At 52.1% G+C, this 27,641-nt stretch overlaps 20 protein-coding genes across 20 annotated transcripts; 8 read left to right on the forward strand and 12 right to left on the reverse strand.

The window, feature by feature from the left end:
* Nucleotides 1-460: 460 nt before the first annotated feature.
* On the forward strand, nt 461-1,266 carry KL911_004532 (uncharacterized protein; the record flags this gene model as incomplete). The annotated part of the gene is made up of 2 exons (XM_043199834.1): nt 461-513; nt 777-1,266. The coding sequence occupies 2 exons, from the start codon at nt 461-463 to the stop codon at nt 1,264-1,266; spliced, it is 543 nt and encodes a 180-aa protein (XP_043052728.1).
* Nucleotides 1,267-1,270: 4 nt separating this feature from the next.
* KL911_004533 (uncharacterized protein) lies at nt 1,271-2,683 on the reverse strand (the record flags this gene model as incomplete). Its single annotated transcript, XM_043199835.1, has 1 exon — nt 1,271-2,683. One exon carries the CDS (start codon nt 2,681-2,683, stop codon nt 1,271-1,273), a length of 1,413 nt encoding a protein of 470 aa, XP_043052729.1.
* A 35-nt stretch (nt 2,684-2,718) lies between these two features.
* On the forward strand, nt 2,719-3,267 carry KL911_004534 (uncharacterized protein; the record flags this gene model as incomplete). Its single annotated transcript, XM_043199836.1, has 1 exon — nt 2,719-3,267. The coding sequence occupies one exon, from the start codon at nt 2,719-2,721 to the stop codon at nt 3,265-3,267; it is 549 nt and encodes a 182-aa protein (XP_043052730.1).
* A 92-nt stretch (nt 3,268-3,359) lies between these two features.
* On the forward strand, nt 3,360-5,164 carry KL911_004535 (uncharacterized protein; the record flags this gene model as incomplete). The annotated part of the gene is made up of 2 exons (XM_043199837.1): nt 3,360-4,193; nt 4,409-5,164. 2 exons carry the CDS (start codon nt 3,360-3,362, stop codon nt 5,162-5,164), a joined length of 1,590 nt encoding a protein of 529 aa, XP_043052731.1.
* Nucleotides 5,165-5,220: 56 nt separating this feature from the next.
* On the reverse strand, nt 5,221-8,295 carry KL911_004536 (uncharacterized protein; the record flags this gene model as incomplete). The annotated part of the gene is made up of 1 exon (XM_043199838.1): nt 5,221-8,295. The coding sequence occupies one exon, from the start codon at nt 8,293-8,295 to the stop codon at nt 5,221-5,223; it is 3,075 nt and encodes a 1,024-aa protein (XP_043052732.1).
* Nucleotides 8,296-8,533: 238 nt separating this feature from the next.
* Nucleotides 8,534-9,625, reverse strand: KL911_004537 (uncharacterized protein; the record flags this gene model as incomplete). Its single annotated transcript, XM_043199839.1, has 1 exon — nt 8,534-9,625. The coding sequence occupies one exon, from the start codon at nt 9,623-9,625 to the stop codon at nt 8,534-8,536; it is 1,092 nt and encodes a 363-aa protein (XP_043052733.1).
* A 52-nt stretch (nt 9,626-9,677) lies between these two features.
* Nucleotides 9,678-10,952, reverse strand: KL911_004538 (uncharacterized protein; the record flags this gene model as incomplete). The annotated part of the gene is made up of 1 exon (XM_043199840.1): nt 9,678-10,952. One exon carries the CDS (start codon nt 10,950-10,952, stop codon nt 9,678-9,680), a length of 1,275 nt encoding a protein of 424 aa, XP_043052734.1.
* Nucleotides 10,953-10,993: 41 nt separating this feature from the next.
* Nucleotides 10,994-12,445, reverse strand: KL911_004539 (uncharacterized protein; the record flags this gene model as incomplete). Its single annotated transcript, XM_043199841.1, has 1 exon — nt 10,994-12,445. One exon carries the CDS (start codon nt 12,443-12,445, stop codon nt 10,994-10,996), a length of 1,452 nt encoding a protein of 483 aa, XP_043052735.1.
* A 949-nt stretch (nt 12,446-13,394) lies between these two features.
* KL911_004540 (uncharacterized protein) lies at nt 13,395-14,600 on the forward strand (the record flags this gene model as incomplete). The annotated part of the gene is made up of 1 exon (XM_043199843.1): nt 13,395-14,600. The coding sequence occupies one exon, from the start codon at nt 13,395-13,397 to the stop codon at nt 14,598-14,600; it is 1,206 nt and encodes a 401-aa protein (XP_043052736.1).
* Nucleotides 14,601-14,699: 99 nt separating this feature from the next.
* KL911_004541 (uncharacterized protein) lies at nt 14,700-15,518 on the reverse strand (the record flags this gene model as incomplete). Its single annotated transcript, XM_043199844.1, has 1 exon — nt 14,700-15,518. The coding sequence occupies one exon, from the start codon at nt 15,516-15,518 to the stop codon at nt 14,700-14,702; it is 819 nt and encodes a 272-aa protein (XP_043052737.1).
* Nucleotides 15,519-15,589: 71 nt separating this feature from the next.
* KL911_004542 (uncharacterized protein) lies at nt 15,590-16,069 on the reverse strand (the record flags this gene model as incomplete). Its single annotated transcript, XM_043199845.1, has 1 exon — nt 15,590-16,069. The coding sequence occupies one exon, from the start codon at nt 16,067-16,069 to the stop codon at nt 15,590-15,592; it is 480 nt and encodes a 159-aa protein (XP_043052738.1).
* A 72-nt stretch (nt 16,070-16,141) lies between these two features.
* Nucleotides 16,142-17,479, reverse strand: KL911_004543 (uncharacterized protein; the record flags this gene model as incomplete). The annotated part of the gene is made up of 1 exon (XM_043199846.1): nt 16,142-17,479. The coding sequence occupies one exon, from the start codon at nt 17,477-17,479 to the stop codon at nt 16,142-16,144; it is 1,338 nt and encodes a 445-aa protein (XP_043052739.1).
* A 167-nt stretch (nt 17,480-17,646) lies between these two features.
* On the reverse strand, nt 17,647-18,444 carry KL911_004544 (uncharacterized protein; the record flags this gene model as incomplete). The annotated part of the gene is made up of 1 exon (XM_043199847.1): nt 17,647-18,444. The coding sequence occupies one exon, from the start codon at nt 18,442-18,444 to the stop codon at nt 17,647-17,649; it is 798 nt and encodes a 265-aa protein (XP_043052740.1).
* Nucleotides 18,445-18,480: 36 nt separating this feature from the next.
* On the forward strand, nt 18,481-19,812 carry KL911_004545 (uncharacterized protein; the record flags this gene model as incomplete). Its single annotated transcript, XM_043199848.1, has 1 exon — nt 18,481-19,812. One exon carries the CDS (start codon nt 18,481-18,483, stop codon nt 19,810-19,812), a length of 1,332 nt encoding a protein of 443 aa, XP_043052741.1.
* A 24-nt stretch (nt 19,813-19,836) lies between these two features.
* Nucleotides 19,837-24,150, reverse strand: KL911_004546 (uncharacterized protein; the record flags this gene model as incomplete). Its single annotated transcript, XM_043199849.1, has 1 exon — nt 19,837-24,150. The coding sequence occupies one exon, from the start codon at nt 24,148-24,150 to the stop codon at nt 19,837-19,839; it is 4,314 nt and encodes a 1,437-aa protein (XP_043052742.1).
* A 97-nt stretch (nt 24,151-24,247) lies between these two features.
* On the reverse strand, nt 24,248-25,129 carry KL911_004547 (uncharacterized protein; the record flags this gene model as incomplete). The annotated part of the gene is made up of 1 exon (XM_043199850.1): nt 24,248-25,129. One exon carries the CDS (start codon nt 25,127-25,129, stop codon nt 24,248-24,250), a length of 882 nt encoding a protein of 293 aa, XP_043052743.1.
* Nucleotides 25,130-25,162: 33 nt separating this feature from the next.
* Nucleotides 25,163-25,867, forward strand: KL911_004548 (uncharacterized protein; the record flags this gene model as incomplete). The annotated part of the gene is made up of 1 exon (XM_043199851.1): nt 25,163-25,867. The coding sequence occupies one exon, from the start codon at nt 25,163-25,165 to the stop codon at nt 25,865-25,867; it is 705 nt and encodes a 234-aa protein (XP_043052744.1).
* Nucleotides 25,868-25,958: 91 nt separating this feature from the next.
* Nucleotides 25,959-26,714, forward strand: KL911_004549 (uncharacterized protein; the record flags this gene model as incomplete). The annotated part of the gene is made up of 1 exon (XM_043199852.1): nt 25,959-26,714. One exon carries the CDS (start codon nt 25,959-25,961, stop codon nt 26,712-26,714), a length of 756 nt encoding a protein of 251 aa, XP_043052745.1.
* Nucleotides 26,715-26,735: 21 nt separating this feature from the next.
* KL911_004550 (uncharacterized protein) lies at nt 26,736-27,326 on the reverse strand (the record flags this gene model as incomplete). Its single annotated transcript, XM_043199854.1, has 1 exon — nt 26,736-27,326. One exon carries the CDS (start codon nt 27,324-27,326, stop codon nt 26,736-26,738), a length of 591 nt encoding a protein of 196 aa, XP_043052746.1.
* Nucleotides 27,327-27,386: 60 nt separating this feature from the next.
* Nucleotides 27,387-27,635, forward strand: KL911_004551 (uncharacterized protein; the record flags this gene model as incomplete). The annotated part of the gene is made up of 1 exon (XM_043199855.1): nt 27,387-27,635. The coding sequence occupies one exon, from the start codon at nt 27,387-27,389 to the stop codon at nt 27,633-27,635; it is 249 nt and encodes an 82-aa protein (XP_043052747.1).
* Between the last annotated feature and the right edge of the window lie 6 nt (nt 27,636-27,641).

Here is a 27,641-nt window from a genome sequence, read left to right on the forward strand (position 1 = left end):
AACCATTCCCCACTGGATCTGCGCTCGTTACCAGACTTGGGCTCTGTCAAAGGCCGTGAGACAGACTTGATTTATGATGCTCCCGAATCAGTTAGCTGTCCCCAACCGACTGGGCCAGCTTCAATTGACTAGACGTAGGTATATCCGTAGTGACGTTAGAGCCCTGCCACCGCCGCTAAGTTCTGCGTCATGACACGAAGTTGGTGCACAAAAAATGTGAGAAATAAGGTGAGAAATCTCGTACAGTAGATTTTTCAGACTTCTAGACGAAAACCAGCAGACCCGTGGCTAGTTTCAGCGGTAAGCGAAAGAGAAATCAGGTCTGATCAAGACAGCGTGAAGAGCAGCATTTCTAACGTATGACAGGTTTGCGCAAAGACACCAACTGCCTCTTACGGTTGACAGCATGTGTAGCCAAAGAAGCTCTTCCTGAAAATTCAGTCAATCGCACAACTGCAGGATGCAGTATCATGCAGCTCCAAATATTTCAGGGAAGGTCTCCAAGGCAAAACTGTGTATTTCGGAAACGCGCGTGGCTATGAGTTATGTGCTATCGTGATCTCGTGCGAACTCAATGGCGCGGGCTCTTCCTCCACATAACTAAAGTGGGCAACCCTGACACCGTAGGCCACCCCCGTTACGTAATATTGGGCTTGGGTGTCCGATTCAAATTATTGTTTTATGTATGTATAACTGATCATGTTTGACTCCTTCAAGCTCCATTACTCCCGGCTGCCCTCGTTCCAGCAGATCCAGGGCAACTCTTCAACGCCGAGCAGGATTTTCCTGCAGATTGTGATTCTGCAAGTGTTTTATTATCTAACGGCAATCATTCTGTTCTTTGCCACGGCGCAGCTTCTGGGTTTGCCGTTTTCTTTCAAGTGGTGTTTCTCCTGGCAATGGGTGTCGCTGGAGAACACGTTGGGGCTCACGTTGGCAGCTTTGTGGCTATTTGACTCCTTGCTGAGCGTGATCTTTATCACGATAATTATCGGACGATCGAAATTGGCGTGGGATTACGCTCTTACGGTCCATGTGGTGAATCTCGCGTTAGTCTGGCTGAACTCGGGGTTCCCGGCCAGCATCTACTGGTGGCTGCTGCAGATCTGTAGCTGTGCGATCATGATCACGCTGGGCACCTGGACGACTCGCTGGAAAGAGCTACGAGAAACGTTTTTCGAGGGAATAGCCGACACAGAGCTCGGCCAAATGCATGAGAGCGCTTCGACGAGCCCCGCGGCAACTACGGCGGCCGAAAGGAAATAGACGTCTATTCGTGGTATCTGAACTGTGTCAGCAGGAGCGTTCTCGTTGGCAATTGTTGGACAGGAGACGGCACTAATAATGTTAGCTTTCCTTTTTCGTCGTTGCAATTTTGGACGTAGCAGAAGCCCAACGAGCTGCTCTCCAGGAAGGGCCTGATCAAGTTCTCGTCGTCGTCGTCGGAGTTCAAGTATGTCGGAGTGTCGATGTGGGAGTCGTCCACCAACGACAGGATGGCGTTACTCAAGGTATCGGAGCCAGGGTTCTTGACTCGCTCGGCCAGTTGCTTGTAATTGACGGTTTCTCGAGGCGCCTCGTCGTCATCGGCAAGGTCCCCGCTCAGGAACGAGAGGTTCACGTTTTCGGATTCCTTAGGGCGCACAAAGATGAAGTCTTTCAGGTTCACCGTGACGCTGTACGGGCTCAGCTGGAGCCTGTCGATGCCGTAGAAATACTCTTTGATTGACCGTTGCTGCAGTTCCCGCTCATACTTGTCGTCCTTGTCCACGCACCCGCTGGACTTGTTGAGTTTCAGCAGCGTGACTGCTGGGTTTTGCATTTTTTTCTTCAAGTCCACCAGCAGTCTCTCGCTTCCAACTATTAAAAGCACATTAATATTAAACGATGAGACAATTTCCTCGATGATGTCGTAATCTTTGATTGCGAACGCGGGCGTGTCGACGATCACGCCCGATTTCTTCACCTTGACGTCGTTGTCGAGGCGTCTGCGCACCGACTCCCCCAATTGCTGGATTAGATACCTGTATAGTTTAACGTTATCCGAGAACTTCTCCAGGCCGAAAGTCTTGGCCAATGGCTGTTTCTGGTGGTAAAACGAGGGGCCCGTGGCGACGCTCTCGCCCAGCGCGACGTTCTCCACGTTCAGGAGATCCGAAATGGCGGTCGCGCTCAGGTTACCGGGAACCACAAACTGGAAGTCCCTGGGATTCAGGTTGACCAGCATCGGCTGGTGGTCCTGTTTTTCCGCGTACGATGCCAATGTGCGACAGAGAGCCGTTTTGCCCGAGTCCTTCCCTCCAATCACGAGCACGCGGGGGCCTTCGACGACTCTCTGTTTTTCCAGCCCCAGATGCAGCGTCAGATACTGTCCAACGCAGCTCTCCTCGCTGACGTACTCGGACAACGGCTGGCAGTTCCAGAACTGCAGTTTACAGCCAGAAAACGAGAAAACGCACAGCTTCACCGAGCCCTGGAACGCGTACTCTATGCTGGGCGACAGCTCGGTTCCAAAGATCTCTGCTGTGCCGTCGACTAGTTTCAGCTTGAGCTTGTCTTTGGCGGCAACTTCGAACCGCCATTCCTGGAACGGCGGCACGTCTACAACGGTGACGTTCTCGGACGAGTCTGTTTTGGTTTTGTTGAGAATCGACTGCAGAATAGAAGGGTCGAAGGTGGCCATGGCAGAAAATTAAAGCTAAAAAATATTTTTGCCCTATGTCTGTGTCGTCACGAAGAAAGGCCCTCAAGGAGTTCTACAGATTGCAGGAGCAAGGACAGCAGCAGCTGGAGAGCGCGCAGCTGGGCCATGAGGAGACGGCCGAAAAGCCAGAGCTCACGCTGGAGAACGTGGACGAGTTCATCAGAAACAGCGACTTCAAGAAGCTGCTCGAGACAGAAAATGATATCACCGAGGAGCTGAACTCGAACCAGGCCGAGATCAAGTCGATCATCTACAACAATTACTACGAGCTAATCAAGATCAGCGACGTGCTCATGGAGCTCAAGTCCTGGAACAACGAAGACGACGGCGTGGCGGAAAACCTGCACAAGATCCGCGGCAAAATCCAATCGCTGAGGGCCCAGGACTTGCGGCTGCTGGCCGAGCCTGTCGAGGTGAAGGGAGAGAAAATAAGCAAGAGCATCAACAAACTGTTGCTGGACAGCAAGATCGACAAGAAGACGGCGGACGCCATTGACGACTCGCTGCCGGAGCTGAGCGGCGAGAGCCTGCTGCTGCAGATGAACGAGCTGAAGAACAAGTAGGTATACTAAGATAATCGAGTGCGCGCAAATCTCGTAAAATACTTACTCTGCTTATTCTGGCTGTGTAGTTTCCACAAGTTTATATTTTTACCATGGACAGACGACTGAGCAGGGCCAATTGGTCCACCAAGAACGCGAAAAAGACGTTCACACCGGCGCAGGTCTCTGCCCCGATTATAGAAAAGGCCCCTGCTGCGCCCGCTGCGCCGGCACAGAAACCGTCGCCGAAGCAGAAGCGGCCGCACAAGATCGACAATAGCGGTGTCAACAGACGGTTCTCGGTGAAGCTGAACCCGCAGGAGGCCCAGTCGGCCCAGAAGGCCGCGCTGGCGCAGTTTCCTCCGCTGCCCGAAGGCGCCGAGGCCGCCGTGAGCGAGACTCGCCAGCAAACAGCGATAGACTCGAGTGCGCTACTGTCTGATCTGTCCGCTGAGTCGTTCGACGCGGTGCCGTACGTGCAGGGGTATCTCAAAGACGCGACCGCGGCCAAGATCGACCAGTTTGCGCGCGACCTGGGCGACCTTGCGTCGTCCAACGACAGCGATGTCAAGCGCACCATCACACAGTCGTATAACCAGGTGCTCGCGGTTTCTCGCACCATGGTCGAAGCAGAGGGCGTGCTGGAGGAGCTGAAGGGTCCTGTGATGAAGCTGAACGAGATTCTGAGCTCGCAGGCTGAGGAGGCGCAGGAGAAAATGGACAACGGCAGCAACAGGGACAATAGACGTAGCGTGCTACTGCTGGAGAAGAAGTGGGCCTCGAACCTCAACTCGCTGTTCAAGGAGGTGGAAGGGGCGCAGAAGCTCGTGTCTGCGATCCCAGGCCGCCACGTCGTGGCGGAGTCGAGACGCTGGGGCGAGCTCAACGCCATCACCTGCAAGCCGATCCGGCCGGCACATCTGATCATTTTGAACGACCACCTGCTCGTGGCCACGCGCAAGCGGACCGGCGACAGGAAAAAGACGGTGGCCGCGCAGTGCTGGCCGCTAAGAGACCTCGCGATCTCCAAAGCCGCCAATGCGGGAGAGCACACTCTGTCGCTGAAGATCAACGGCATGGTGTTCCTTTTCCAGACGGACAGTCTGAACGAGTACAATAAAATTGTGTCGCATCTGCGCGCTGCGAAGGACGAGCTTGCCAGCACGATGGAGCTGGAAAAGGCCAAACAGAGGGATTTGACAGACAGCGTGAGCAGGCTCTCTGTGACGCACGAAAGACTCAGCAAGAACTCCGACTACCTGCACGACCTGACCACGAAGCTGAACCACCGCCGGTCGCGGTCGTTGGACCTGAACGACAAAAACTCGACGCAGAACCTGAACACCGTAGACGAGGGGCTGATGAACATAGAGCTGTACATTGGGCACCACAAGTACGTGGAGGCCGTCGGCTTCCTGACCCGCGTGAGCGGCCAGATCGACCGGCTGCAGAGCCAGAGTCCCGACGAGCAGTTTTCGCTGCTGCTCAAGCTGAAGAAGCTCAAATGGGAGAACCTCAGGGAGAAGCTCGTGAAGCTGCTGTCCTGGGAGATCAGCAACCCGCTGAGCTCGAGCAGAGAGATCGTGGAGACGGTGGACCTGTTCCAGATGATACACATGGAGGAAAAAGCGCGAGATCTGGTGCTGGAGGCGAAGAGCAGGCAGCTGGACAAGCTTGTGAGCCAGCTCAAGTTCGAAGGCGACGTGAAAAAATACATACTGCAGATGTCGCCCATCTACTTCACCTTCATCAAGAACACGTATCTGCTGTACGAGCAGTGTTTCCGCGAGACGGGACAGAAGGTGATTTTCGTTGGGTGGTTGAACGAGAAAATCGCTGCCTACAACAAGCTGTTCAGGCGGCAGCTGATCGACTACAGCGAGCAGTCGGAGCTCTACCAGAGTTGCGTAAAGATTAGTCAGCTCCAGTCGAAGAGCCTGCGCAAAATAGGCATCAACGTGGACCACTTATTGGTTACTTAAAGCCAGACAACCAGGGATGCTGCAAGATGTCGTTCATCGACGGCCTTTGCGCCACGTCCTTGACCATGATCATGCGGATCAGGTCCACACACGATTCGCTCACCTCGTGGAACGCCGGGAACTTGAACCCGCCGTCCATGATCTCGTCGACGTTGCAGAACGGGTTTTCTTTGAACACAAGGGTGTACAGGAGCACGCCCATCGCCCACACGTCCTGCGGCTTGCCCTCGTACGGCTGTCCGTTGAGAACCTCCGGAGCAGCGTAGTCGATCGTCCCCACAAACACCCCGAACGGCCCGTTCTTGGTGTACGCTGCCGAGCCGTAGTCGATCAGCTTGACCACATAGTCCTTGTCGACGATGATGTTCTCGTCCTTGATGTCGCGGTGAACGACGCCGTGCGCGTGCAGATGCGCCAGGGCGGAACAGCACTGGAAAAAAATGTACTGGCACTCCAGCTCGGTCATGTCCGACTTGACCTCGATCAGGTCGAACAGGTCGACCGCAGCCGGGTCGCCGTGCTGCGGCGTCTCGAGGTAGTAGCACCGGTCGTCCTCGAAGAAGTCGACGATCCGCATCACGTTGGGGTGCGGGTCGCTGTTTATATAGTTCATGATCTGTATCTCTGATGGAATCGTGCCCAGGTTCCTGTCTCTGACCCACGTGTCGACCAAGATCCGTTCTTTGAAAATCGCCTTGATCACCAGCCGGTACGTCGGGTCTTCCTTGTGCTGTGCAAGCACCACCTTGCCGTACGCACCCTGTCCGAGGTTCTTGATCACCGTGAAATCTGTGATTTTTTTCTCGCGACGGAGAAGCCCTATCTTCTGCGGGAAGAACTTGCTCTGTTTCCGTATGCGAGCGATCTGCGCGTTTTCGCGCTCCAGCAGCGCGCGACCCGTGCGGATGTTCTCCAGCCGGAACTCTCCGAGACTGTCCGTGATGTCGTGGACCTCGTGGTCGTCCATGTCTGTCTCGGTGGTTTTCTGCGAACCGGTCGACGCAGACTTGCTGATGGCCGACAGCGACGAGTCCGACCGCGCGTTCGTCTTCTTCAGGCTGTTCATCCGCTCCATCGGCTTGTTGGCGATCGTGTTCATGCTGCTGGACCGACTCAGTCCGTCTGACGAGCTGCCGCACGAGTGCAAGTCGTTCTCCATCTGCTGGAACAGACTCAGCTGAGACGGCATCGACTCGTCTCCGTTGGCCTCGTCGTCCTCGCTCTCCTCTTCGTTCAGACACACGCTGTTCGGCCGCGAAACAGACCGCCTCTTGGTGGTTGCACGCGAGTAGGTAATCCACAGCATGCAGTTCTCGTACTCCATCACGCGCAGCTGGACGTCCACTTTGACGGTGCTGCCATCTCTGTGCAGCCCGTCAATGCCTATAGAGTTGAGGAACAGCAGGTCCTGCTCCTCCTCCGACGAAGCCCGCAAGATGGCGTCCTGTTTGCGGAAATAGTGCTCCGGCAGCACAAGGCCCTGTTGGTACAATATATTTGGGTTTTCCTTGACGGCGAGCTCGAAGAGCCCCGAAAACGACGGAAGTATCACGTCTATAGACTTGCTCTTGATGTCGGACGTCCCAAAGAGGTTGCTGGCTATGGCATGGTTGAACGATATCACCCTGAGCGTTCTGGACGAGATGACAAACGCTCCCGAAATGTAGGGCAGAGAGTGCAAGTTCACCCGCAAAACCCCGTTTTCCAGAGGCTCGGAGGTTACCGCACACGGCACAGGCTCGTTTTCCGGAAGCCTGAGGGTATAGTAGCGAGACCTGTTGATGGTGGCAGAATGGTGCATAGGAGTGTCGTCTGTGGCGCTGGCAAGCTCCTGGCTCATGGTGGGCAGGATGCGCGACAGCGGAGCGCCCACAAACTCCTTGTCGCTGCGGAAGAGCGAAGCGTGTGTATCTGCGGACGACTTTATGTAGTAGCCGTCGTCTCTGCATTCAACAATGAAGTCTAGGTGGTCGCACGGCACCTGCTCGAAAATCAGGATGATTAGGTCGTGCTTGCGCTTTGCCCACAGCGAGGTCCATGCTATCGGCATGTTGTTGCGCTTGATGGCGATGATTTCGCCCGAGAAAACCAGCTCTTTGCCGTTGCACAGCCTATCGAGCACGAGGTCACGTGCGCGGGGCGCGATGAGATCCATCACGCTGAGCGACGCGAGCGACGCTTTGGAGATGCCGAACATGAGACACGCGAAGTCGTTCGCGTTCTTGAGCTTCCACGGCGACTCTGCCTCGCACGTGAAGTAGGCCTTGGGCGACGCGGCCTTCCCGCCAGAGGCGAGATGGAACTGCCGGTTGCTGGAGCCGAGCTTGTTGCCCAGCGACACGAGTCCCAGGGTGGACGGGCTGGTCTGCGGCACCGGCAGGCCGCCCAGCAGGTACGAGTGGGCCGGCGTGTTGGAATTATCTGTGAACGGCGTTGCCAGGGCGTACAGCAGGTTTTTGCGCAACGATTCGCTTTTGGAGATGCCTTTGGGGTTGAGCGACAGCGTGTGCAGGCCCACTACCTTCTCGAGCTTGATCTGCGACGGGTCCTCCTTCATCTCCAAAATACTGATGATCTCCTTTAGATTCCTCCGCAGCTCTTCGTCTATGTTTGTAGGGGTCGAGGTTGGCACTGAGTCCTGCTTGTCTAGCTCGGACGACGAGCCAGGCAGCGACTTGATCGACGACTGCGACACCCGTCTCTCCATGCGGAAGACGTTGTCCATGAGCGTCATCGTGGACGTTCTGCGCAGCGGCACGGTGGTCGGGCCCTTCCGCGAAAAGTAGTCGCTGTTCTCCATGGATATGTTGGAGAGAAGCTCTGGCCGGTCCAGAAGGATCTCGAGCGACCGCTTGAGCACACTCAATTTCAGGGCCAGAGAGTTTGGGGCCAGAAGTGTGTATGAGTACGAGAGGGGGGATTCGGTCGTGAACGTGACAAAGTCGGACGGCAAGTTTGGAGTGTCCACTTGGTCGGCCTCTAGCCCTGTCGAGGCGGCAAGAAGGTTGCGGAACGCCTGGTGGCTGGAGTCGGCTCTGGGATGGCGAATGGGAGGCGTGTAAGGCATGAAGAATAATTAGCATAAAATTTGGCGGAATATGGGTCGGCTGGCGTCGATCGTCGGCTGCATAGCTGCAGATAAAAACAAGCACAGATAATGCAGACACAGCGGGTGCCCGCTCTGCATCTACGGGCTGCTAGACCAGCGGCACGAAGACGGCGTCCCCCGCCTTGTTTTTGTGGCAGACACATGTTTTTCCGTCTCTTCCCAAGCTAGTGTTCAGCCTATATCAGTAGATACTGCTCTATATAACGTTCTTTGCAGCAAGGATTTCCGCGATCAGGACACCGCTTCCGGCAGCCCCGATGATGGTGTTATGCGACAGGATGACCATCTTGATATCCAGAACAGAGTCCTTTCTGATGCGGCCGACACTCACGCCGTATCCGTTGTCTCTGTCTCTGTCGAGCCGTGGCTGCGGACGGTTCTCCTCCTCCAGCACGTGAATGGCCTGTTTTGGCGCAGATGGACACTTCAAGATAGTGGCCTCGCACTGGTAGTCTCTCAGACACCGCTTGATGGCGTCGACGGACGGCGCGCCGTTCTTGAACTTGACAGAAACGCACTCTGTGTGGCCGTCGGACACAGCGACTCTGTTGCACTGCGCAGAAACGCGGATTTCGTCGTCAGAAAGGTTCCTCACGCTGTTGCCGTCATCAGCGATCTCTCCAAGGATCTTCTTGGTCTCCCACTCGATTTTCTCCTCCTCGCCAGAAATGTACGGAACCAGGTTGTCCAGAATGTCGATGCCCGGCAACCCTGGCGAGAAGCCGGCCCCCGAGATGGCCTGCATGGTGGCCGTGGTGAGCAGCTCGATCGGACCAAACTTGTCGACCAGCGGTCTCAGCGGAGCCACCAGACCGGCGGTGGAGCAGTTGGAGATGCATACAATGAAACCGGGTCTCTTCTGGCCGGCGGCAGCTGCCTCCTTGACTCTCTTTTCAATGATCGCCAAGTGCTCGCTGTTGACGGTCGGCACAACAAGCGGCACGTCTTTCTCCCTACGGTGATTTTTGGCATTCGAAATGACAGCCAGGCCGGCCTCCCTGAACGCCTTTTCGATCGGACCGGCGTAGTCCGCGTCCAGCCCGGAGAACACAACGTCGCAGTCCTTGAAGGCCTCGACTGTGCACTCCGAGACGACGATCTCGCCAGCAGCGGCCGGCATCAGACTGGTTTGTTTCCAGTCGACAGCGTCCTTGTACTTTTTGCCTGCGGACCGCGACGAGGCCCCCAGAACGGCAAGCTCGAACTGCGGATGGTTGCTCAAAAGCTGAATGAACCGCTGGCCAACAGACCCGGTGGCGCCCAAAACTCCTGCTTTTCTTAGTCCCATGGTGTTGGATGTCCGAGAGTGAGTAATAATTATTTTCACACTTTTTTTTCCATTAGCTGAAAAAATCCAGGCTACCGTTCTGCAGAGAGACGAGCGAGTCGCCGACGAAAAGAAACCGATCGCCGCCGCCCGCCAGCGGCAAATGGTCAAACTCTCGCAGTGGCCGTGCGTTGAAGATGGAGTACACCTTGATCTTCTTGTTTTTGTCTGTGTAGACCACGAAAAACTGCTGGCTGCGGTGCACGTAGAAGTTCTCCTGCGTTGAAAAGCTGTGCTCGTACTCCTTGTACTCAAGGAGCGGAAATAGCTGTTGTGGATCGTTGTCGACCGCAAACAAGACCAGCTTGTTCGCCAGACCGCTCACCAGCAGATAGAGCCGGCTGTCAACGTGCAGAAACTGCACCTTGCGAATACTCGCTCCGTACGCATGGTGGATACACTCGTCTTTCTCCCGATAAATCTCAAGAGCCCCGTTCATGTACCCAATGGCTACCATTAGGTGGTTCTCGTACAACGTAAATGCGATGCTCACGGGCAACGAGCTGATATTTTTGTGCAACCAGCTCAAACGGCCGTGGCCCCTTAATTTGCGCTCAAATCCTACGATTCCCGTCTCTGAATCCATCCACTTCATGCAAGTCACGTTTCTCGTGTCCTGGAGGTGCCGAAAGTTCTTAAAGGTGTCCTCGAACTCGACTTCCTCTATCCCGCGGTGGTTGGAAACCCGGATTTTGATCGGGTCTCCGTCAACCACGTTGATATTCCAGCCAAGCGCAATCGTGCTATAGTGACCGATGCTCTGGATCTGCAACACCGCTTCCTGCGGCTTCGGAACGTTGTGTTTTGGAACCCAGAACGAGTTTTCCGCCAGTTCAAGAGACTTCACGCTTACAGCCACCAGATAAAGTCTCGTAGCAACAAAAAGCGTCCCGCGACATTCGGAAGCCCACACAAACTGCCCCAGGTCGAGAGGAGGGCGCGCTATTTGCCGGAACAGCAAGCACTGCATTTGGGTCTTGGTGTAGAGCGAGAGCGCAGTTTCGCGGTCAAAATCACTTGACGCAAGCTTTTCGTTGTGAAGAAACTCCTGGAGCTGCAGGAACTGGCCGGTTGAGACACACTTGGGGCTTACGAGCAGTTCGTACATGATCTCTGGCCGGAAGATCTGCACGTCAGCGAGCTGCGTTATTTTCTCAGTGCGGGTCTCTGGGGCCTCTTTCTTCGGGGCTGGTCGCCCCAGTTCAATGGCAGGCGATGCCTGCGGCTGGCCCTGCCGCTTGAAATACCGTTTTTTCACTGGATCATAATAGTACCCAGGAATATTCATTAACCAGATATTTAATTAAAGTAGGGCTGTGCTTCTTTGTGTCACCAGCTGGAGTCCATGCTCATGGCGATCTCGTAGGCCAGCAGCGCCACCAGCAGCGCCATTGTTGTGCCAAAAAGCTTGGTGATCTCAAGCTTTGCAACGCTCAGACACACTATGATGACTCCGACCGGCAGTCTTGGCAGCAGTCTCCAGAACTTTGGTAGATAGTGTCTAGAGCAGTTGCGGCCCTCGCCGCCGGTCTCGTCGTCGATGGACTTGTCCAGAATCGCCAGGCCGTACAGACAGAACAGCGACACACACAGTGCCCCCGTGAAGTAGTACGAGAGCCCGATGTTCTCGATCTCGTCCTCGTAGCAGAGATCGGCAGCAGCGTCAGCACACAGTATCAGCGAGGAGATGAGCGGCATGTGCAGGAAGAACCATAGGAAGGCTGTGTTTCCTGACCGGCGGCACGCGTGCACGGCGCGCTTGGAGCCGTCACCGTTGAAATAAAGCCACAGCAAGCAGTACGCGATCAGAAGCAGGATAATGGCGCGTCCTATCTTCTCAGTGACGCCGACACCGAAATTGCGCTCGGCTGTGGTGGCGACGATATTGTACAGGAACTCGCCAATGGCGATAACGTAGAACGCGCCGAACCGCTCGACCTCGTGCTCGATGTTGATGGCCGTGCTGTATTTCAGCTTGAGCAGCTTCTTGGTGTAAGGGTGGTACGAAACGCACCAGGAGGCATTTTCCAGGAACAGGTTCATGAAGCTGAGGCCGACCTTGGCACGCACAGAAACGAAGATGACGGGGATCCACAAGCAGCACGTGACGATTATCAGCGAGCCGTACAAAATATTTTGGTGCCGGTGCTGGGGGACGTAGACAGAATATACTAACAAGCTGATGCCCAACGAGAGACGGCACAAAATGTAGGGAACCACAACAGTTGCATTTGCCTTGTTGGACTCCAGCATATAGTTTGTGCCGTTGGTGTACACCAGCAGGAGCGCGAGAATCCACAGGATGTAGATTTTCTGGAGCAGGTCCTCATTGAAATAGTAGTTCATGAAATCCTTAATATCGGACCAAACCTGCCAAATCGGCGCAAAAAACAAGACGTACTTGAGCAAGGACGTGCCGGTGGGCTCATGTGTAGCGGACGCGGCCAGTTTTGCCACAATTCCCACGTAGAGCAGGTCCAGGAACAACTCCACCTTGCCACTTTCGCCACGCTCGGATCTCGTGCGGTAGAGCGTTCCGTTGTAGAAGAAATTAAGTGCATAAGGCTTATTAATGAACCATGAGCGGACTTTTGGCTTCTTTATGTACTGCACTTTCACTGCGCCGTACTTCTGCACAAAGGCATCGAAATCCTCCTCGTCTTCGCTCTCCAGATTCACATGGCGGTACGACAGATCATCCTGGAACTCCGAGTCGGACTGCGCTACACGCTCTGAGTCGGCCACCTGGGGCTCCGATAAACTGCTTGACTGTTTGGCCATCAGAATGATTATGTCACAAAGAATAACAGCTAAAAATTTCCCTGTGATTCTTAGAATAATAGCGGGAAGTCTGCGGCTCGGTGATTACGACTAAAATTAGAAACTTGCAGGGGCATAAAAAGTTGTTACGAGTAAAAGCAAGCAGCCGTGACCAGGACTTTAAGGGGAGATGCATACGGTTGTAAGGACTACACACGAGCAGGTGAATTTCCCGAGATGTCCGGGGTTTTTTGTTATTAGCACCCGCCTTGGTTCTGGGCTATCATAACTGTTCCTACTTGAACGGTGTTCAAAACAAGGTACGGATGCGCGGGTGTTCAAAACAAGGTACGGATGCGCGAGCACATTCGGGGGGGAACTGAGCCTCCTTGGAGTGCGACTGATTTTGCGAACGCACCAGCACTTCGTTCGCTTTTCAAACATGTGGCGGAAACACTAGCTCGAGAAATGGGTACCTGGCAGCAGCACCTTGAGGGTATCAATATACCACTTGACTATAAGCAATCAATGGAGCAGCGAAAACAATAATACGAAGCTGCTTCTAAAATGAGATCGACAAAGCTTAGCTGCGCACCATGTACAAGGTACAGCAAAATTTTTTCCGTTTGATCTTCCTTTTCGATGGGTTTATACCGATTTTAGCACCTCCTCACACCCGCATTGTTGAAATCTTGCCGAGACAATAGGTTACTCACAAATGCCTTAACATATTACATATAAACTAGCTGAGATGTTCTTCACCGCATTGTGCTGCAGTAGAGCGCGTCCCAATTGAATATTCAAATCTCCTGTTTTATATATCCTAGTGATGCTTTTTGTCGTTTTCCACTAAAAAATCTCTCCGACCGTCCAGCGTTCCTGTCGTGAACAAAAGTTCAAAACCCTTTGCTTTATATTCATACTCTCATTTTTGCATGTGTCGGTAAATCCGACACTTTAGCACTTCGTCATGCAATCGCAATCCAATTCTTCCAGTTCTCCTGGCAGAGATTCCGAGGCACCAGAACGCCCCCGTTTACCTTCGTTTCAAGAGATCCAAGGGCAACTACAGTCCAGTACGGTTCTCCCTTCCCCTACTCTGCCTCCTCCACTCCCTCAGTCGCATTTACCTTCCATCTCCATGCTCCTGCATAACACTAGAACGACGCCGTTGCCGCCTGTAACTTACACATCCCATCCTGCCTACATAGCCGAGCCGGAGGCTTCGCACCAGCCCCTTCCATCCACCCCCGTTCATCACCCTCCGTCCCCTCATGAAGACTCTTCCAAATCCATGTCGGACAACTCGAAGACAAAGTACAGAAGAACTCGCAGAGCATGTGATCTCTGCAACCAGAAACGAACCAAATGCTCGGGTGAAATGCCCCGTTGCTCCCAATGTATCAGAACCAACAGCGTTTGCACGTATCTTCGGGAAGAGAAAAAAAGAGGCAGAGCCAGCTCGAACTATCCAAAAATAATCATCCGACGGAAACCAACCAAAAATAAAAGCCCGGAAACGAACCAAGAGCAGGTCATGCTGCACGGCACGTCATCGCACCAATCGCCACCCGCCCTCTCGCAGCCGTTCCGGTACCCAATTCTCAACCAAGTGGCACACGTCATCTCTCAGCTCCAGATTTCGCATTTTCTTGCAAATGACCTGGTTGATTTGTACTTTCAAACTCCGTTTCCAGTCATGATCCTCAATCCAAACCAGATTCTCACCTCGGACCCACAGAGCGTGCGGAAAATCAACGAGGGATTCATCCTATCTATGCTGCTCTGTGGAGCGGCACTTTTGCAACTCTCTCCATCACCATCTATATCCAAGGAGTCCTCGCTGGGACTCCTGGACATGTTATTTTACAAGACAAACAGCTTCCTACAAAGCTCCACCAAATTAGACCACGATGACATTATCTCATACATAAATCTTGTCAGAGCATACACGATGGTTGGCGGCATTCATGAGGCCATTCACGTACTCGACCAGGCCATCAGTCTCGCTTTAAAGCTTAAAATCAATGTCGAGGACCCCTCGGAGTACCTGATATTGACGGAAGAGAAGAGAAGAGCCTGGTACTGCCTGGTCACCCTCGAGGCAGAGCTTAAACATGGCTCGCATCATCCTTTCCTCACTAGAAACATGTCTAGCTCATTTTCGTCTGTATAGTCGATCCAACCTACCTAGCATCCAAATTCTGGTCGCATGGCTCGGAAAGCCGCATCACAACCTTCCTGTGTAATCACTGTGTACAATAGCCATAGGAACTCATTCTGCACCCTCATCAGTCGCTCCCTCTGCCTGCTCTCCCTCATCTGACTCGTAGCTAATGGAGTCAAGCCCCATGTACACCAGCATCAGCTTTCTGTGGCTCTCCTCGTCTTTAATATCGTTGTTAGGGTTGCCGTACCCTTGCGTGATCTCTTTGTTCGAGAACATTTTGCCAAAAATGGGGTCGTCCATCTTCTTGCACAGCTCTATATTTTTCATTATGCAACGCTCTACCGTTAGATCGTTCCCAAGGTCCTTGCTGATCCGCTTCCATCTGTTTTCCCAGTCCTTCCGTATCGCATTCACAAGGCGCAGCTCCATGAACCGCGACCAGGAGTCGTTACGCGACTTGTGATTGCGTAGGTACCGCATCTGGATCGCTTGCCACGAATGTCTACCATTCAACATCTTTTCAATTTCTTTCCACGAATACTTCATCTCCTCCTTGTAGTAAACGATAGCGTCGTCTTCGGCCTTGGTCCAGGCACGTGATCGCGTCTGCGAATCGTTTACCACAGGCAAAGCCGGCGAAACGAAAGCCGAGGCGCTCAAATCGATCTTCGACGTCTCGTGGCCTTCTTGTTCCTTGCGTAAATCGGCATTTTCCGTCTGCGGCACACTCTCCTCCTTGTTGGCGCTCTCCGGCTCCGACGCGTTCACCTTCTGCTTCTTTTCGCCGTTATCCAGTTGCTCTTTCAGCTGCCTTTTCTGCTGGACACGTTTGTGATAAAGCTCCACATCATTTGAAAGATGGGCCAGCAGATTCTGCGTGCTTGCGGACTCCGTCTCTTTCTTGTCGACAAACTGCTCCGTCATGTCGAGACAACAAATTTTCGTGTTGTAAAAAAACACAACTCCTGTGACGTCAGACCCTGGTTACCCGGCCACTAAGTCTTCTTGATGTTGAACCTGCTATTTGCTGGCCGGGAGTGGCTGTGGCCTGGAGAATGGCTCCCTCGAGCTGACGAAAAACGCGATGTGATGCTGTGAGCTGTTTTGGGCGCACTGTTGTTTGTCGTAGTACGTCTAGGCAACGGAGCCTGAGGAATGCCGTTGGAAGGCGGCTCCAAGGGCTTCTGTGGGCTGAATCGCGACGCCTTGATCTTTGGTATATGCTCCACTTGGCCCTTTATCGCATGATTGGTTTCTCGGATCCCGGATTGGATCTTGTCAAGCGGCATTCGGTGCTGAACGACTCTACTGTGGTGATCCGGTTCCAGCCATTCAGGAGGCTGTAGGCCCCGTTCTCGGAAGTACTTCACCATGGCCACGTGCACTACGGTCTCGTTCTCATGCTTGCCGTCTTTCTCTTCACGTCGGATCGACGTCTTAAGATCAGACGAGATCTCTTTAAATCTGCGGAACATGGAAAATAAAAATGATAGAAAATTAATTATCTCCCCTTTTCATACAAGAGATCTATCAAATTTTAAACTTACTTACAAAGTCTTCTCAGTCAGATAGATGCCGTACTCATCCTTCAAGATCTTCATGATAGGGTCGTTGATTTCTGGCGTCATTGGAGCATAGAGACCAGGGCCTGGGAAGGCACCCTTCAAGACCTGCAAGACAGCAACGGCACAAGGAACACCAACCAGCTTGGCCATGGAGGAGTAGCCGCCAGGAACACCATAGTCGACCAGGGTAGAGGTTCTGGTCTCGGTCTTGCCATCGGCCCACTCGATGCCGAATTTGTGTTGCAAAATGACCATGTCTCTCTCGCCCTCTTCGTACTGCATCAGCTCCTCAAGAGTGGCGCACAGAGTGTCCAGTGGGTTGCCGGCAGGCTTGATTTTCTTATCAGAGAACAGGCCCAGCCACTTGAGACCAGCCAGAATTCTCTCTCTGTCGGCCTCGTCCTTGAACTTGGTCAGAGAGTCAATCTTGGCAACTATGTCCTTCTCAGAAGAAGAGGCAGCTCCAATGTACTTGGAAACAGCCTCATTCCATGGAATAGGCTTAGAGAAAATCTCGTTTGGATCCTCCTTCAGGAATCCCATGTCGACGAGGACTTTGACGAACTCAGGGAATCCCTGGAATCTCAAGGTTCCCCTGATAACGGTCTGGGCCTCAGGGATGTTGTACAGTTCCTTGTAAACAGTGGAGTCTCTGTTAGGGTAGCAGACCAGCGCGTATCCCGGATAGATGAAGTATGGCTTGGCAGAGGCCATCAGGTCCTCGGAAGCGATCTTCTCGATCTTACCGTCTTTCCAGTATGTGGCCTGATTTCTCAGAGCAAGCAAAACACCTCTGGAGGACCACGAGAACTTGTATCCCAGAGGATTGTCGGAATTCTCTGGTGCTGGCAGACCACCACAGTACGACAGGAAAGACGTGATCTTACCACCGGCCTTGTGCACCTCGTCGATGGTCTTGACGGCGTACAAGTGGTCGATACCTGGGTCCAGGCCGATCTCGTTCATCACGACAATGCCGGCCTCCTTGATGGCTGGCTCCAGCTCTCTCAGAGCAGGAGAAATGTAGGAGGTGGTGACGACGTTCGTGTGCTTCGACTTGATTGCAGCTTTGACGACGGCAGCGTGGTAGATGTATGGGATCAACGAGATCACAACATCGTACTTGTTGACCTCAGCGTCCAAAGCATCTTGGTCGGTAACGTCCAACGACAATGCGTTGGCAACAGAGCCTGCCAATTCTTTGGCTTTCGAGAGAGTTCTGCATGCGACAGTAACTTCGATGTCTTTCTGCTTAGCGAGGATGTCGACAGTTGGCTTGGCGACGAAACCAGAGCCGAGAAGGAGCACTTTCTGAGTCATGGTTGAAGGAAGATATGAAAAATTGAAAAGCGGAAATTTATGCGAGGTGGAAGGTGTGCAGGCGGTTCTTACTAAATCAATCAGTGCGCCAACGCGCATACAATTTAGCTCTCAATCGGTCATGGCATTTTATTACGCTTTTTATTTCTATCGATCATGTTTTCTGGTTAAGCCTCCTGTTCCCACCTTGTTCTCAGCTCAATAAACCAGGCCGGCAAGTTCTCTTCCCTCGGCAGCCGCACGCGCACAGACGCCGTTCCTGCCGGCTTGTAGAAACTCACTCCGGAGTAGCTAATGCTTTCCTGTCTCTCCTGTCTGTGCTTCCGTTTCTGGCGACGCATTTCCACCATCTTGAGCAGCGTCTTCGGGATCTGCGGCGATGACGACACAGAGAGATGCGGGCTGATGCTCAGGTCTTTTTCCAGGCTCTTTGGCTCCTCAACCACCGTGTTTTCCTCGTCCTCGTCGTCCTGATCGGCCATTCTCTCGTACGGCACCAGTTCGATGTTGACGAGCTCCAGGTAGTTTTCCACCGCATAGTTGGCCTTGTTGTTGGCAAATAGCCTGTACTCATTGGATATACTCGAATAGCTCCATCGCTGGATACGTCTAAGCAGCCCGATCACTACCTCGCTTCTATCCACCAACAGACAGTCGTGGTACGTCTGGTAGTCCAGCAGGATGTGGAACGTCTCTGCCACCAGTGTTGGTCTCAAGACCATCCAATCCTGGAACCGCATGCTGTCTGTGTCCTCGGGAATGAGGCTGGACTCCTTTAGGTGGCACAGACGCACATGGTTGTCCTCGATATACTGATTGATTGCGCGAGGCGGTTTTTCCTCATCGAGCCAAACAATACTAGACAACCCAAGCGTTTCCAAAAAGGGGGCATTGATGGCGTCGAGCGCAGAACAACGATAAAGACCGTCCTCGACAAACGCAAAGTTGTCTGGAGGCACAAGCATTGAATAATTTATTTAATTATTATTACTATTTTCCTTATGAATATTATATTCATTCACCCTGATCTCGGGATCGGCGGTGCAGAAAGGCTCGTTGTCGACGCTGCAATGGCCCTGCAACCAGGAAACCAGGTCACCGTGTATACGTCTCACTGTGATAAGTCGCACTGTTTCGAGGAGGTCGCCTCAGACCGGCTCAAGACAAAAGTGCACGGGGATTTCTTGCCAACGCAGATTTTGGGGAAGTTTGCAATTCTGTTTGCATTTCTGCGTCAATTGTACCTGGTATCTGTGCTGGTGCTCACTGGGACCCTCAAAAAGGCCGATGTCGTTTTTGTCGACCAGCTGTCTTACTGTCTTCCATTGGTCTACCTTTTCAAAGGTCCACAAACAAAAGTCATCTTCTATTGCCATTTCCCAGATAAGCTGCTTGCATCTCACTCGGGGCTGATTAGAAAAATCTATAGACTGGTCTTCGATACGATAGAGGAGTTTTCAATGAGGTTCGCAGATAGGGTACTTGTCAACTCAGAGTTCACCAAAAAGACGGTTGAAAAAGAATTCAAAAGTCTGCGGACCGAATCGCTCAATGTGGTGTATCCCTGCGTGGGAGACATCTCCATACAAGACACGTCTCTCAAGGAGGTCGACAACATTCTCAAAAACACTCCGTTCTTCCTCTCCATCAACCGGTTCGAGAGAAAAAAGAATATCTCCCTGGCCATTCAAAAGTATCACCAGTTCATCACTAAAACCGAATCGAATCACAAACTCGTCATCGCTGGCGGCTATGACTCCCGTGTGTTTGAAAATGTGCACTATCTGATAGAGCTGGAGTCACTTTGCGAGAAACTTGGCCTGTCTTCGATCACCATCAGAGGAAAGCTCATTGTAGCTCCCAGAGATACACAGGTCTTTTTCCTGCCCTCGGTCAGCAGTGCCACCAAAAATGCTCTAATTGCCAGATCTCAGCTGCTGATATACACGCCCTCCTTTGAGCATTTTGGGATAGTTCCTGTTGAGGCGATGAGACTGGGAAAACCCGTCCTTGCGGAAGCTACCGGCGGCCCTACTGAAACCATCGTGCCGTATGACCATAAAGACTTTACAGGATACCTTGTTGGGCTGGTAGAAGACCGCTGGGTAGAGTACATGGAACACGTCCAGACGTTGACGGAATCAGATCTTACACAGCTTTCCAAACGGGCCCAAGACCGTGTTGAGAAGCTCTTTTCGTCCAAGGCCATGGCTCTCAGTCTGAACAAGGCTATCGAGGAGTGCAAGCCAACGAAACATAGCGGTGAATTGGCATTGTTTGCGTTGCTAACATTAAGTGTGGGAGCTGCAGCCAAGCTCCTGAAAAGCGTCTGATCTATTCAAACTATAGAAGAGCCGTCACTCCGTATCGGTCACAATAACCTCCTCCTCGCGTCGCTTCAGCGAACGGAACCAATCCAGGAGAGTCTTGAGCTTCTCCATGGTGATCGGATACTCTATGATGTAGTCAAAGACGCCTGTGTTGACTGCATCGCGGTAGAAAGACGTTAGCGCGACAAACATTGTTTCTGAGTTGGCAGTGGATGTATGTTTGATCAGCTTGACGAGGTCCGGACAATCGAGCTTGTGGAGTTCTGTCGAGGTCAGGATCAGATCGAATTTGATATCTGCGGTGGCGCGCTTGATAAGCTCAGACCCAGATGAGACAGCCACAACGTCACAGCCCAGACGGTTGAGGTTATTCTCGATAGAGTAACGGTGAATAGGGATAGGCTCGCACAAAAGAACGTCGAAGTGAATCATCATGTTTTGTAGCGCATGCGAGGCTTCATCTGTAGCAGACGAGGAAGTGCGAAGTGCTCGTTTCGAAGACCGTTTCTTTCTTTGGTATAAGTGGCCCGAGCGGTCCTCGTTGTCGGACGACGAAGGCGAGAAGTCGCTCACTGTCCTGGAGAAAGATTTGGACAGCAAACGTGCAGCAGGGGAACTCGAGTCGATGCTGTACCCCTTCCGGTGCACTGCACGGGAAACCGGAGACCCCTGTTTGATTTCATCAGAAATATCACTGGCCAACGAGGCATGGCGCAGCAGAGGTGAAATCTTCTCTTTCACAATACTAGGAGACGAGGGGCGTTTGAAAGGAGTCAAGAGCTGGCCGCTGGCAGAAGACAGACCACGCGGCCGAGTTGCCAGAGGAACCGCTGTGGCGCCAGGAGTAGTAGGTGCCGAGGGCGAACTTTCCATAGAGCTTGGGGACGGCGCAAAATATTCGATGTGCTCATTCTTCAATCTGTTGATGACGTCCTTATTCTGTTTCTCCAGCATTGCAAGATTCCTGAAGTGGAAAGGGCCAAACTCCGAAGATCCGCCACTATCGTTCAGTCTAGAGCCTCTTCTTTCTCTCTTTCCCGTCACACAGCCCTTGGAGAAGCTGTTTTTTGGCGAATCGAGGGTGGTAGATGAGGAGCTGGAGGTGACAGGCACTGTGTTGGCGTCCAGCGTTTCTTCGGCATTGTCATCCTCGTTGAGCTCATCCTGAGGAAAAGCGCTGAGCTGTGCTCCTCGGTCGTCGAAGTACTCAGTGGATTCTGGGTCGACGCTGCATGGAACAAAAGAGGCGTCCTCAATAAAGAGCGTATCCCAGTTGATGCCTTTGAAATAAGGATGCTGCATTATCTCATGAGACCCGCCGCTTCCGAGTCTCTGCGTCGGATCTTTCACAAGCAGTTGGGTAATCAGGTTTTTTGCAGTAGAGGAGCAATACTCCTGAAACTCATCGGGAGATAGATTCGGCCATTGTATCTCACCGTGTAGAATATTTTCAAATACCTCCTTTGGGCTGTTTCCCGCAAATGGGGGTACCCCGAACAAAAACTCGAACAAGATGCACCCGATAGACCACCAATCGCTAGCTTCATCTTGGCCCAGACCCGCAACCGTCTCGGGTGCCAGATAATCAGGAGTTCCGACAAACTTTCGAGTCTCAGCTGATTTCTGAGGATCAAAGAGAGCATAATTGGTAATCTCCGTTTGCGTATCCTCTTTGTTAAGCGCGAAGGACGGCTGCAACGTTGATCTTCTGGTTAGAGGTCGTAGCAGAGGAGACAAGTTGCCACTTCCAAGATTCACAGGCTCGAGCTCCTCAAATGCAGGCAGTGTGCTTGTTGTCGGAGTGATAAGCGGCGAAGATGGCGACAGCGAGAACGGTGTGATGCTGGCGGCTTTCTTAGTCACTAAGGAAGCCGCTTGCGGATTGACAAACGGATCTTCAATGACGTCCGAATGAGGGTCCTTCTGTCTTTTGACAAGACCCATTCGACTTAGACCAAAATCCGTGAGCTTGATGTGCCCGTTGCGATCAATGAGTAAATTATCTGGCTTTAGGTCACGGTGGACGATACCACGGGAATGCAAGTCGTCGACACCGACAATCACCTCTGCAATGTACCTCCGTGCCCAAATTTCAGGCAGGTAACCCATGTTTTTCAACAGGGTAGCCAAATCACCCCCATTGAGATATTCCATCACCAAGTACAAATAATTGGTACTTTGGAAGGTTGCCACAAGTTGAGCCACATATGGCGAGTTAGCCTGCGCCATCAAAATGGCTCTCTCGGCTTTCACGTTTGTAACCTGATTCTTGGCCACCATATCTGCCTTCTTCAGCACCTTGATGGCAAAATATTCTCCTGTCAATCTCCTCTTGGCAAGGAACACAGAACCAAATGCACCTTTGCTGATGGGCTTGATCACTTCGTAGTCTTTGATTGAAGGAGCGCTCTGTTTAGAACTCTGAGGCACGAGCAACGGCGACAGCTGTGGACGGTCGATTGCAGAAGAAGACGATGACGGGATGTCCGTCGATAAGAAAAGCGGCGAGGATATTGGCGTGTTCGACCCCGATCCAGAGTTCACACTAGGGCGTTTCATGTGTGCTTTTGTGTTGCGTTGAATCGAGCTCATAGGAAGCATAACACTAGGAGAAAGAGGTCTGCGAGGTGAATTGTACCCGGGAGAGCTATTGCGTTGAATTGTCTTGGCAGAGTCCTCCCTAGAAACACTGATTGCGGGTGTCAAATTGCCCTCAGACGCTGGGGAATAAGTGCCAGTACTCGAAGAGACCGAATTCAGCCGCAGATCGCTCTCTGTTTCCAAAATATTTCCAGAATGTAGCTTGGAGGCGGGCCTTGGAGACTGGATAGGCAGCGGTTCTTCCGCAGCGTCTTCCTGTATTTTTCGAATCGTTTCCTTGACCACATTTAGGACCATCTCGTCAGTCTCCTTTGTTATTTTGTCCACATATTGCAGTATGTGTGCGTACCTTTCAATGGACTCAATTTTCTGCTTGACAGCGAAATCAGTGTCTTCGGTAAGCAGCTTTATAGCTTGGTCGCTGGACTCGGGAACTTCGATTGTGTTCAAAATGGCGAGCGCACGCTCACTATCGGGAGAGAACGAGATTGTGTATTCATCAGACTTTTTGTCGTTGGTGCGGATTTCTCCAGGATTCACCTTCAAAGCTTCATCGCAGTACTGGATAAGGATATCCAGATTCTTGAAAGGGAATCGTCTAGCGGGGAGCAAGCTGCCCACACTTTTCCGGCGCATCAGACTTCCGCTCTCGTTTGACGCCGAAAGAGGAATGGAATGACCTTTGTACTCCGTTATCGAGACAAAACTTCCCGAGGAGCTGTTGGAGGAGCTGCTGCTGCTGCTGGATACCGAGGAGCTAGAGCCCATAGGGACCAAAGGTGGAGTTTTCGAATTTTGCAACTGTCGTTTTGTAAGAGTGTCAAGGACATTTTGCAGCAGGTTCCTATGCTCGCTGAGCTCTTCCTGTTTCTGTTGAACGGTATCCTCTGCGCGGTGTTCCACCAAACAAAGCTCTGTATGACATTCCAGCCACCAGTTAGGCACTCTTTGCTCGCATATACGACACAGCTCCTGGGGCGGAGGCGGCAGGTTTTCCTCGTCAACTATGCCCATGTCGGTCAGTTGGAACAAGTATGCCTCAAACAAGTTGATTCCAAAGCCCAGCCTCAAAATCAGCTCTTCCGGAAGAGCCAGCGTTAGGCTAGAAAACGCCACCCAGGGCTTGACAATCCACATCGAATGCGAGGGCTGGCGGTCTTTGTCGTGTATCAGAACGCCCTGAGCTTCCAGCTCTATGCAATTGCCGTCCGTCGATATGCTGGAGTTTTCCGAGTGCACGCTAACGGAGTCATCGTCAGAAACCGAAGAATAGGTTTCCTGATCCGTGTTTTCTGACTCTCTCGAGGCGTTTTGCAGGTTTGTCGCAACAACAAATCTCACGCGGTACGTATCGTCATCAGTCATCATGATGCTGGTGGCCTTGTTGAAGACCTGCTTGTCCTCGGTTTCGCCCAGGATGATATTGCTCAGAGGCCGCCCTATGATCTTGCTAATTTTCGTTCCCACTGTGGACTCCCAGGTCTTGCTGAGGAACTTGACCGTGCAGTCCAGGTCAAGCTCCATCACGGCCGCGGGATTGCGCGACGTCAGCTGCAAGAGGTGCTCCTGTTCCGCATGCTGGTGTATTTCTTTATCTATGGAAGGACTATCCACATCCAGAGGCGACACGGACCTCGACGGAATGTGCGACCTCGCGCCCGTGTAGAACATGGAATCAAGCCGTCCGCGTGGAGACGGCGTGTGACGAGGCGACGACGCGTCGCGAGAGTATGATTCCATAGATTGAACTAAATGATTCTCATTAACAAGAGACAAAAAGATGATTGCAATTTATTTTAGATATTTATTCGTATACAGATATTTGATGTGCGGCATCTTAGTCAATTTCTGAGGCAATACGCTGACCAACGAGATGCGCCGTGTAGGCAGTGTACTTCGCCTTACTCTCCTTGAACAGGAATTTGAGGCTCTGGGTGCCCTTGCTGACCTGGCCGCCGTACTCTGCTCCCAGCATTTTTGGGTCCAGATGTTTCGCAAGATCCGAGCCATTGCTTAGCACAACGAACTTGTTGCGCGTCTTCTCGGCCACAAAAGGCTTGATCACGTTGAAAACCCACATCATTAGCGTTGGAACGTTCACAAAGAACTTCTTGGATAACAGCTCAGGATAGAAGTCTCTGAACACCTCAATGACCTTCTTAGTGGTCTTCTTCACCTGCGCATCTCTCTGGAAGAGCGAAACACCCTTGTAATCGTGCACTTGCACCATGTAGTCGTTTCCAGGGCTTTTGAAGTCTAGAAGCTGCACGCTTTGCTCCATCAAGCCAACTCTCCATCGGAGGAACGCGTCTCGGCCGGAAGTATCAGATTCGTCAGTGCCAAAGATCTCCTTGGCGTTCTTCACCTTGCCGTATAAATTCCATGTCACCACCTTCTCCAACGGCTTACCATCTGGATCGTATGTGATGAATCCGATGTCGTCAAATTTCGACCCGTGGTCCTCGACAAAGGCTGCGCTCAGGGGGTCAAACTCCTTGCGCCATTCTAGGATCTTCTCCAGACTGTCTTCTGCGGCCTGGAGGTCACAGTCGTATGCTGTCAGAAGCTTAATGAGCAGCTTTTCATAAGCCTCTTCATCGAAAAACTCGCCTCTGCTCAGTTGGTACCCAAACAGCTCGTCGTACTCAACGTCGTCAACAATCACCTGGACCTCTTTTTTGAACGCCGCCAGCGTCTTTTGCTGTGCAGAATCAAGCATCGAACTAAAATTAAAATATTAATTTAATTATTCATGGCGGACTTACAATCGGTGCTCGAGCCGTACCTCGAACTTCTGCGGCCTTACACCTCCCTGATGCCGGTATGGCTAGAAAACGCCCTTATTCAGATATACGGGCCCGAGATCTACTACTCCATAATCTACAATTTGCGGCCGTTCGATCGCCGCAACCAGTTGTACCTGCAACTGTTCACTCAGAAAACTGTAGAGCTGCTGTTGCGCTCGGGAATCTTGCTCCCGCAGCTCCTGAACCTTGCAAGGCACAGAAAGCCAGCCAGCTCCACAGCGATCTTGAGCTACATAATCACGTTGGTCACGAACATAGTGCAGATTATCTACGGGGTACGGTGCCAGAACGGATTCAAAGTTGTCGAGTACGCCATTCAGGCTGCACAAGCTGCGCTGGTGGTGTTTTTGATGCTCAGCTTCGCGAACAAGCCGCGATGGGGCCAGTCTCTGGTTATGGCTCTGGGGTGGCTCTTTTACTGGTGCAGAGGTGTGTCGGTCGAATATCTGCAGAAAGCACTCTCTCTGCTTAACGCAGCTGGACTCGTGAATTACCTGTTTCTGTTGACAAACAAGCGACGCGAGAACCTTTCCAGTCTGGGGTCGCTGGGCGGGAGCTTATTGCAGAACGTCGCCGCAAACGCGTACTTGCTGCTGGGAATGCTCTTTATTACCGTTGGCCTGGTAAAACGCGCTCGGTCGCGTCGTTGATGTGGTGGATGATCATCAAGAGATGCACTAACGCAGAAAAATAAACTGGAAGCATGTAGGGAAAAAATTTCGACACGTAAAATTTAATACCATGTCCTTTGCCGATAGAGAACAGCCAAAGACCATCTGTCTTTTCGACGTCGATGGAACCCTGACTCCAGCGAGACTCACCATCTCGCCGGAGATGAAGGCCACCTTGCAGGCCCTGAGAAAGAAGTGCGTTATTGGATTTGTTGGTGGAAGCGACTTTTCCAAGCAGGTCGAGCAGCTGGGCTCCGACGTCTTGGACCAGTTCGATTTCTGTTTCAGTGAGAACGGTCTGACCGCATATAAGCTGGGAAAAGCCCTTCCGTCCGCGTCCTTTATTGGCTGGATTGGCGAGGACAAGTACAACGAGCTGTCCAAGTTTATCCTGAGATACCTTGCCGATTTGGACCTGCCAGTCAGAAGAGGAACGTTTATCGAATTTAGAAAGGGCATGATCAACGTTTCTCCGATCGGAAGAAATGCCTCCACCCAGGAGAGAAACGACTACGAAAAGTACGACTTGGAGCACAAGGTCAGAGAGAAGATGGTCCAGGCTCTCAAGGACAATTTCCCAGATTTGGCTCTGACCTACTCGATCGGTGGCCAGATTTCGTTCGACGTGTTCCCTACCGGCTGGGACAAGACCTATTGTCTGCGTCACATCGAAAGCGAGGGATTCGAACAGATCCACTTCTTTGGCGACAAGGCCTACAAGGGTGGTAACGACTACGAAATCTACACGGACGAGAGAACTATCGGACATGCGGTCAAGAACCCAGAGGACACCCAGGCTATCTTGAAGGAGCTCTTCAAGCTATAATAGAGATATGTAATCGACCCGTTAACTCATCAGCCGGACGTATGCCAGCACCAGAGCAAACGTACCGGTACAAACACCAAACAGCCACTGCATCACCTGTGTTTTCACAGACTCGATCTGGACCTTCATATTTGCGATTTCCTCGTCGATTCTCGTGTCTGTTTCCTTTATCTTCAGGTCGTAGATCGAGTTTTCCTCGCGCACGCGTCCTTTTTCGAGATTTAGGTCGAGCCTCACTCCCGACAAGCTCTTGTTCATTTCTTCTTTGAATTTCGTGCGCATTTTTTCCAGGTCGCTGCGTAGTCGTTCGTGTTCGTTCCGCAGACTGTTGAATTCCGACTTATCGATCATCTGGAGCTCACCCTTCAGCTTTGCAAAATCCACTTTCTGCTGGTACGACATCTTGTTCAGCGTTTCCTTGGTTATCAGATTGGCTGCATACTTGTCAATACCATCGTTGATGGCTTTGCTCAAAATCTCCACCGCTGCGTCTGCCTTTTTGGCGTCGAAGCCAGAATTTCTGAGCTGCTGGACAAAAGTGTGTGTGTCAAAATGCGGCGTGTTAAGTTTTGGCGAGAAAGTCGAAAACCTGCGAGCAGAGGCACCAAACATTAAATAATAAGGACGTAAAATAAAATAAAATAAAATAAAATATAATCTCTGCCGATCTACATGGCTCGAGAGGGATTTGAGGACCTCCGTGAAGAAAACCCTTCCGAAGACGTGCCGGAAACAAAGAGGCCAAAACACGATAGACATGCTGCTGTGGCCTATGGACGAGCGCAAACACCCGAAGCACGACCCACAGATGACGACGAAATGATACAGGAGTACGAGGACGATTTGAAAAGCGAGCTTGAGGCGCTGCATCGAAAAACCCAAAATGCCATTAAGCAGCTCAGAAAGAGCAGGAAAGAGTGACAGAAT

The sequence above is a fragment of the Ogataea haglerorum genome (genome assembly GCF_019207285.1).
Source record: "Ogataea haglerorum isolate 81-453-3 chromosome Unknown 81-453-3_NODE_14_length_230722_cov_96.824488, whole genome shotgun sequence".
In the NCBI taxonomy this organism is placed as follows: domain Eukaryota; kingdom Fungi; phylum Ascomycota; class Pichiomycetes; order Pichiales; family Pichiaceae; genus Ogataea; species Ogataea haglerorum.